The sequence below is a fragment of the Caenorhabditis briggsae genome (assembly GCF_000004555.2).
Source record: "Caenorhabditis briggsae complete genome, chrV, whole genome shotgun sequence".
NCBI lineage: Eukaryota > Metazoa > Nematoda > Chromadorea > Rhabditida > Rhabditidae > Caenorhabditis > Caenorhabditis briggsae.
In genome coordinates, this window is record NC_013488.2 from 3707593 (window position 1) to 3717052 (window position 9460).

The 9460-nt window shown below is 37.1% G+C and overlaps 1 protein-coding gene across 1 annotated transcript; it reads left to right on the forward strand.

Moving 5' to 3' along the window:
- Nucleotides 1-3278: 3278 nt before the first annotated feature.
- On the forward strand, nucleotides 3279-3893 carry CBG26951 (the record flags this gene model as incomplete). The annotated part of the gene is made up of 1 exon (XM_045236832.1): nucleotides 3279-3893. One exon carries the CDS (start codon nucleotides 3279-3281, stop codon nucleotides 3891-3893), a length of 615 nt encoding a protein of 204 aa, XP_045099037.1.
- Nucleotides 3894-9460: the final 5567 nt, after the last annotated feature.

Genomic DNA, 9460 nt, shown 5'->3' on the forward strand with positions numbered 1-9460 from the left:
CAAACAACGAAAAAGGCTCTTTATTAATTTTCACAACAATCCTCTCACTGGTTCCTTCAAACTCTGGGGAGAATTAATGCAAAAACAACGAAAAAGGCTCTTTATTAATTTTCACAACAATCCTCTCACTGGTTCCTTCAAACTCTGGGGAGAATTAATGCAAAAACAACGAAAAAGGCTCTTTATTAATTTTCACAACAATCCTCTCACTGGTTCCTTCAAACTCTGGGGAGAATTAATGCAAAAACAACGAAAAAGGCTCTTTATTAATTTTCACAACAATCCTCTCACTGGTTCCTTCAAACTCTGGGGAGAATTAATGCAAAAACAACGAAAAAAGGCTCTTTATTAATTTTCACAACAATCCTCTCACTGGTTCCTTCAAACTCTGGGGAGAATTAATGCAAAAACAACGAAAAAGGCTCTTTATTAATTTTCACAACAATCCTCTCACTGGTTCCTTCAAACTCTGGAGAAAATTGATGCAAAAACAACGAAAAAAAGCTCTTTATTAATTTTCACAACAATCCTCTCACTGGTTCCTTCAAACTCTGGGGAGAATTAATGCAAAAACAACGAAAAAGGCTCTTTATTAATTTTCACAACAATCCTCTCACTGGTTCCTTCAAACTCTGGGGAGAATTAATGCAAAAACAACGAAAAAGGCTCTTTATTAATTTTCACAACAATCCTCTCACTGGTTCCTTCAAACTCTGGGGAGAATTAATGCAAAAACAACGAAAAAGGCTCTTTATTAATTTTCACAACAATCCTCTCACTGGTTCCTTCAAACTCTGGGGAGAATTAATGCAAAAACAACGAAAAAGGCTCTTTATTAATTTTCACAACAATCCTCTCACTGGTTCCTTCAAACTCTGGGGAGAATTAATGCAAAAACAACGAAAAAGGCTCTTTATTAATTTTCACAACAATCCTCTCACTGGTTCCTTCAAACTCTGGAGAAAATTGATGCAAAAACAACGAAAAAAGGCTCTTTATTAATTTTCACAACAATCCTCTCACTGGTTCCTTCAAACTCTGGGGAGAATTAATGCAAAAACAACGAAAAAGGCTCTTTATTAATTTTCACAACAATCCTCTCACTGGTTCCTTCAAACTCTGGGGAGAATTAATGCAAAAACAACGAAAAAGGCTCTTTATTAATTTTCACAACAATCCTCTCACTGGTTCCTTCAAACTCTGGGGAGAATTAATGCAAAAACAACGAAAAAGGCTCTTTATTAATTTTCACAACAATCCTCTCACTGGTTCCTTCAAACTCTGGGGAGAATTAATGCAAAAACAACGAAAAAGGCTCTTTATTAATTTTCACAACAATCCTCTCACTGGTTCCTTCAAACTCTGGAGAAAATTGATGCAAAAACAACGAAAAAAGGCTCTTTATTAATTTTCACAACAATCCTCTCACTGGTTCCTTCAAACTCTGGGGAGAATTAATGCAAAAACAACGAAAAAGGCTCTTTATTAATTTTCACAACAATCCTCTCACTGGTTCCTTCAAACTCTGGAGAAAATTGATGCAAAAACAACGAAAAAAGTGTCTTTATTAATTTTCACAACAATCCTCTCACTGGTTCCTTCAAACTCTGGGGAGAATTAATGCAAAAACAACGAAAAAGGCTCTTTATTAATTTTCACAACAATCCTCTCACTGGTTCCTTCAAACTCTGGAGAAAATTGATGCAAAAACAACGAAAAAAGGCTCTTTATTAATTTTCACAACAATCCTCTCACTGGTTCCTTCAAACTCTGGGGAGAATTAATGCAAAAACAACGAAAAAGGCTCTTTATTAATTTTCACAACAATCCTCTCACTGGTTCCTTCAAACTCTGGAGAAAATTGATGCAAAAACAACGAAAAAAGGCTCTTTATTAATTTTCACAACAATCCTCTCACTGGTTCCTTCAAACTCTGGGGAGAATTAATGCAAAAACAACGAAAAAGGCTCTTTATTAATTTTCACAACAATCCTCTCACTGGTTCCTTCAAACTCTGGGGAGAATTAATGCAAAAACAACGAAAAAGGCTCTTTATTAATTTTCACAACAATCCTCTCACTGGTTCCTTCAAACTCTGGGGAGAATTAATGCAAAAACAACGAAAAAGGCTCTTTATTAATTTTCACAACAATCCTCTCACTGGTTCCTTCAAACTCTGGGGAGAATTAATGCAAAAACAACGAAAAAGGCTCTTTATTAATTTTCACAACAATCCTCTCACTGGTTCCTTCAAACTCTGGGGAGAATTAATGCAAAAACAACGAAAAAGGCTCTTTATTAATTTTCACAACAATCCTCTCACTGGTTCCTTCAAACTCTGGGGAGAATTAATGCAAAAACAACGAAAAAGGCTCTTTATTAATTTTCACAACAATCCTCTCACTGGTTCCTTCAAACTCTGGGGAGAATTAATGCAAAAACAACGAAAAAGGCTCTTTATTAATTTTCACAACAATCCTCTCACTGGTTCCTTCAAACTCTGGAGAAAATTGATGCAAAAACAACGAAAAAAGGTGAAAGAACGGATAAACGGATAAAATAAACGGTTCGGCCCCCAAATTGCCTCCGATTAATCGGGGTATTAAGGTCCAGATACACAAAATACAAAGAAAAACACGGTTTTATACAAAAATAATATTTATTATTCCGTATAATTAATAACGAACAACAATATCACCAAAAGATAACTCTAAACTTGACGTAAATCGTCCAAACTGACACACAAGCTGTTCAAAAACTAACTCTAATTCAAACACACCCGGTTGGCGCGCTTGTCCTCAGCCGAATAGCGGAGCGTCGTTGCAAGCGCACAGGGAACTGCAGAAAGGGTTTGGGGGTAGCTTGCCTGGGCAACTAATGAATATATGGGTTCTCCAGAATTTCTAAAGTTCAGCTTACATGTCACAACGGCAATAGCCACTCCCGTTCATTGCCTTGGCGTCTATTTTATACTTTTCAAAACGCCGGAATACATGAAAACAATAAGATTGTACCTAATAAACTTGCACACGTGGATTGTGTTGTTCGATTACTCAGTGGGAATTCTCACAGTACCCATCATCTTGTTACCAGCGTTTGCTGGGTATCCATTTGGGTTACTTCAGACATATGGGGTCCCTACTATGGCTCAAACTTTGGTTGTACTCCAATTTCTAGCATGTAAGTATTAAAAAATAAAAAATTTTCAAAATGTTTTGAAGATGTTAACAATTCTAACATTATCATTTTTGAAAGTCGCTTCCATATCATTTGCACCTATGTATCCTAGAAAATCTTATTGGTCCTACTTTCGATATCCATGGATTTTACTTCACTATTTCGTTATTTTAGTAGGTCTAGTCTTATTTGGGCTTATGACCCCAGACCAAAGTTCTGCAGTGCAGAAAGTTCTGCAATCGCTTCCCTGTTTGCCGCAAGATTCCTACAAACTACATATTTTCGTCCTTGCCGACGATCACACTTACCACCTAGTACTTATCGTAATCTATATCGTTGCAACAAGTACCGAAGCCAGCTTCTTTGTCACATTTACAATTTGGCATACCGCTACTCAGTTTCGAACAAAGATAATGTCACAAAAAACCTATCAAATGCAAAAAACGTTTTTCAAGACTCTATTAGTTCAAATGACAGTGCCAGCGGTTATGCTTATCATTCCAATGATTTATGCCTTGATTGTAGTTGTGCGAGATATTCACAATCAATCGCTCACCAATATTTGTATCATAATTGCATCACTGCATGGATTCGTGTCAACAATTGTCATGTTATTTGTACACCGACCTTATCGCAAGGAGTTGTTTCATTTTTTCACAAGATCCTCACACGATTCTGTGGCTCCGTGTAGAAACCCAGTATTTGTGTTAAATTGAAATAAAAAAGTTTTGAATGAATGCTTTTAGAGTAAATTTGTCATGATAGAAAACAAAATATCAAAACTTTCATTATCTCTAAATTTCTGGAATCATCATTACTAATAACATTCACCAGATTCCGTATATTGGTATGTATGTCGCGCGTCATCTCACCCACTCAAAGTTAACCGATTGAGCTGGAACCTCGACAGGTAGGTCAGAAATGTGTTTAATTGGATGCCCGAACTGCTCTATTTTCGAAATTTTGATTTTACTCTACTTGGCAGCCTTAGACTGTCTCATGCTGGCTTGGGCTGACATAGACTAGCTTTGGATGACTTAAGCTGTCGAAAACAGGGCCGCGGCATTACGCCGTTATACACCTCCTGTGCGTCTACTTACCCTTCGCAGAGTTGTTGCTCCCCCTCTTCCATCACCTCCTATCCGTCGAGTACTTTCCCATGGGGCGTTTATTGACTTTCGGGAAATCAATGAACATAAAGTCTTCAGACATCTTCTCTCATTATTTTTGTTTTCTTTCTCATATTGCCCAATCTTTTATCTACCTATTCCTTCAACATCCAACATGAGCCAAGGTCAACCGCTGTCGTACGCTTGTACCAAGAATGTGATACAACAAATGGAAATGGCTTTGATGTAAGATTAATGAAAATCTTCATTAAAAAAAAATATATTGCAGACGTAATCTAGCTGAACGCCTTCCAAAAACCGTAATGGCAGAGAGGGCAACGCCGCTGAAACTGAGATGGTTGCGATTGACGCCAATTGATACTGCAATCAACGAATTCATATACCGTGTGCAGTTGGTTGCAGTTGGTCCAGATGCTTGCAAATTGATGAAGCTCTATGACGGTCGAATTGATTTTGATTTGACAAAATACGGAAAAAGAGATTATCACGAATCACTAGCGGATGGTGATATTGTTATCGAAGCTAACGATTTAGAATCCTGGAAACGGGCAAAAAGCGCTGCAGATACTTATCAAGCTGAAACCAATTTCCACTCAATTGTGGCCGGTCGAAGGATCAATACGGCAAAGATTTGATTCGATGTCCAACTCTATATCAAGTTCATGATCCTTGAGAACTACGACAAGATCATTAAAACTGAGTATGTGAAATGTAGTAGCGATAGAGGACATCGAGACGCGGCCAAGTACATGACCACCAAACTTTTGGAAGGAAGAATGCGAAATTTGTCAACTAATAAATTGACAGTTACAAGCTACGGAGGAGTACTGCGTTTGTCAGCGAATCTTATGATAAAATCAAGCGAGATCGAAGTGTTTCACAACGCCTCATCAGTTCTAAGTTCTATTTCTCCAATAATTACATTGATAACTATCGCCATCCATTAAATGAAACTGCCGAAAAAATTTTCATCGTGACTGGAAAAGATGACTGGAAAAGACCCTTCGTATGGGAGAGAATAATTTTTGATGTGCAAACGAGAGTCGTTCGTTTTGGATGCTCCCTTATGCTATGCATGAACCGACTTAACAAAATTATTGCTACCTTCACTGATTCATGGAGAATTACCAAAAAACAGTTTTCGATCGAGTACCATAAGGCTAGTTTTGTGCTGCTGTTCATGAAAGAAACTCAAAATATGGAAACGGCTGAGTCTAATGTTTTAAAGGATAAAGGGTGAGTTATATTTTTAAATTTTAGCCTGATAGGGATTTCTTGAGCGGACCTTGCCATAGTTTCTTTTAGGATCTACTTTTTAAAATTAACCAAATTAGATATGACTAACATTCTACTACTATGAAAATTGTAACTTGTATGTGAACAAAGTTACAGATGAAAAAACACAGCTCGGATTGGTCATTTTTTGAATTTTTGTTCATAGGCAAGCTACAGTATGCCAAATAGTATCATTTTGTAGTACTTGTCAAGTTCTATCCAATTTAGCTGATTTGGAAAATATTGGTTTGTAAAAAAGGGCAGAGCCAGCGCACGTTTTTCGAATTTGTTTCAAATATTAATTCTAATTTTGCTTATCATTGAAGATGTGATCTATTCCGTTATACAATATTTCTCCCAATGAAATCTGGTTCGAGATTGTTAGTGTGCTTAAATATAGGTTTGGCTTATGACGAGCATCGGGACTATATTGTCAACTTCGAGGTCGTCGACGCTGAGTAATTCGTGGTTAGAATCTGTCAATAATTTTTTTTTCCCATTATAATCATCACTTTTCTTATTGCTATCGGAATATTACACCTTTCTTGATAGGTTGATTGATGAACTACTAGGTATTTCCAATTTTCGTCCCATAAGTCACTTTTCCCTCTCAGTGAACCTTGACTCATTTGAACCTTTGTTTTTCATCCCCTGAGTATCAAAAATTATTGAATAAAATTTACACAAACAGATTATCCTCTCAATATACAGCTGTTCTTTTCTGTCTGCACATTTACTACATCTTCACCACATTACATTTCGCCCCTACTGGAATTCCCTGAAACCAATTTCCTAGTAATGAATTGCACAGCAGATGGTTTGTAAAATTAAATTGAGTCTCGATAGAAAGCTATTCACTCAATGATGAATTACACGTGCATATCAGATTTTGGATATCTGGATTCACCTAGATTCCTATTACTCGCTCTTCATATGATTACAGTTTTCTCAACGCCCATTCACTTCATAGGGCTATCCTGTCTTCTATTAAAAACTTCGGATAGAATGAAGTCCATAAAATGGTACTTGGTGAGTGTTCAAGTTTGGATTATCACTTTTGACTACTCTCTATCTGTACTTTGTGTTCCTTATCTCTTATTTCCAGCACCAGCTGGATATGCGTTAGGCTATCTGAGTACTTTTGGTATTCCAATGGAATACCAAGGAATGGTAGTTTTGCTTTCATTGGCGTGTAAGTGAAAAAATCTTCGGAAATACTGTATTGGAAGTTTGCAGATTTTTGTACAGGGATCCTTGCAGTTTTTGAAAAGAGGTTCTACATAGTTTGCGCTTATCAAGCAACATTTTGGAAATGGTTTCGGTATATTTGGCTTATCTTGCATGTTTTGGTAGTAACAGCGTTATATTTAAGCTTCTTGCTTCTTATCCCGGATCAAAAAGGGCTGAAGGAGAAAGTTTTTAGGGTAAGAACAAACCAAACCGCAGTTATAAATATTTTAATGTTTAAGATGCTTCCATGTCTCCCTCATTACATCTACAAAGAGCCTATCCTTGTCGTTACTGAAAACTACACTTACCATTTCATAGTTAGTTGCTCATTCATAATAATCTACACCATTGAAGGAACAATATTAAGCGGTTCTGTTATTCTGACTACGATAAAGCAACTGAAAACAAGAAAAATGTCTCCAAAAGCGTTTCAAACCCAAAAGAGCACATTTATCGCATTGCTCACCCAAATGCTAGTTCCTTTGGTTATGATTATTACACCTTGTACTTACGGATGGGCATCTTTAGTAGTAAATTATCACAATCAGGCACTTATGAACTTTGCTATGATTACCGGATCGCTACATGGTGCATTGTCAACTATCATTATGATTACTGTACATCGATCATATCGGGAAGCAGTTCAAGATGTGTTCAAGGGTAGCTCGAGAAGAGAAACAACAAATGATCACAGAAAATATTTATTCGTTGTAATAAACTATTGATTTTCGAAGTATGTGCTATCCGAGAACAACATTTCCTTCAGTTCGATCACACTGACAACCTTTTTCATATCTTCGACAGAAACCGAGAAGAATTGGCTCAAAGTTCAAAGCACTGATTTTTTGAACTGGTTTTTTTCACCTGAATATCAGAAATCAGCAGAATAAAATTCTCAGAAATTCTCAGAAAAAAAACCGTAAAACCTGTATTAGAAGGGCCCCTCTAATTGAAGTGCCCCCCTAGACACCCCGCGAAAAATAGAAGTGCCCCTCTAATTGAAGTGCCCCCCTCTATTTGAAGTGCCCCTTTGCTACTTACTGTGGCCGCCGACGACGAAATGTTGCGGCCCGAGAAAAAAAAGTTTCGTTTTTTTTCTACTTTTTGTCGTTTTTTTTTGTTAATTTGGTGTTATCTCCCCGTTGAAATCGAGAGTAATGAATTTTTCAACTTCAGAATGTCGGAGGAAGACTCTTTTCATGATGCATCGGAGGAATAATGTGAGATATCAAAAAAAACTGAGAACACAAGGAAAAGAAGACAGAATTTTACGATGGAATTCAAAAAACAAGTTGTGGATTTTGCAAACAAAACTTTGCTTATGACAAATACAATTGTTGATGTTAAAAAATTGTTAAGTAAAAACAACAAAATTTTAACCGAAAGACGATGTCCCTATAATAAAAGTGCCCTTCTCAGCGACCCGCGAAAAATAGAATTGCCCCCTCTAATTGAAGTGCCCCTCTAATTGAAGTGCCCCCAAGAGACCTCACAAAAAATAGAAAGGCCGGCACTTCTAATACAGGTTTTACGGTATATTACCTTCTTAAAAGTCAGAAATTTTTTTGTCTGCATGTATTTACATATACTACAACTTCATCACTTAACATTTTGCATCGACTAAATCAAAAACGGTCATATAAACTTTTGAAACCCCTTGAAATCAAGTTCCTTTTAATGAATTCTTCAGCAGATGTTTTGGAACTAGAGTCCTTGTAGAAGGCTTTTTACATTATTATGAATTACACCTGCATCTTAGATTTCGGATATCTGGATTCACCTAGATTCCTATTAGTCGCTCTTAATATTATAACAGTTTTCTCAACACCCATTCATTTTATAGGGCTATCCTGTCTTCTATTAAAAACTTCGGATAGAATGAAGTCCATAAAATGGTACTTGGTGATAGTTCAAGTTTGGATTATCACATTTGACTACTCCCTATCTGTCCTTTGTGTTCCCTATATCTTGTTTACAGCACCAGCCGGATATGGATTAGGTATTTTGAGTAGTATTGGTATTCAAGCGGATTATCAAACTCTGATACTTTTAATTTCAATGGCGTGTCGGACGGAAAATTTTTTGACTATTGTCTATTCAAAATAATCGCGCGGGTGAACGAGTGAAAAAACGTGTAGAGAGTCTCCAAACCTGTAGAGGCGCTGTAGAGACGCATCTATATCGTGTGCGCTTATCAAGCAACATTTTGGAAATGGTTTCGGTATATTTGGCTTATCTTGCATGTTTTGGTAGTAACAAGGTTGTATTCAAGCTTCTTGCTTTTTTTTCCAGGCAGATCAAAATGGACAAAAGGAAAATCTTTCCAGGGTAAGAACGAACTGAACGACAGCTTTAAAGTCAGGAAATGTTCCAGAAACTTCCATGCCTTCCTCGTTTCATCTACCAAGCTCCAATAGTTGTCGTAACTGAAAACTACGTAGTTTGTTCCGCATTCATACTAATCTACACCATTGAAGTTACACTACACAGGTGATTCGCGAACAATCCGTTACAGACTCTCCGTGTTCGTGCGCGGTTGAAATAGGAATCGTATGCGGACCGTACGCGAACCGTTTCCAGCAAAACACATCACATTATTGCGGGTTTCTCCGTATTCTGTCCGTTCGCGAACTCCGTATCCGATCCCG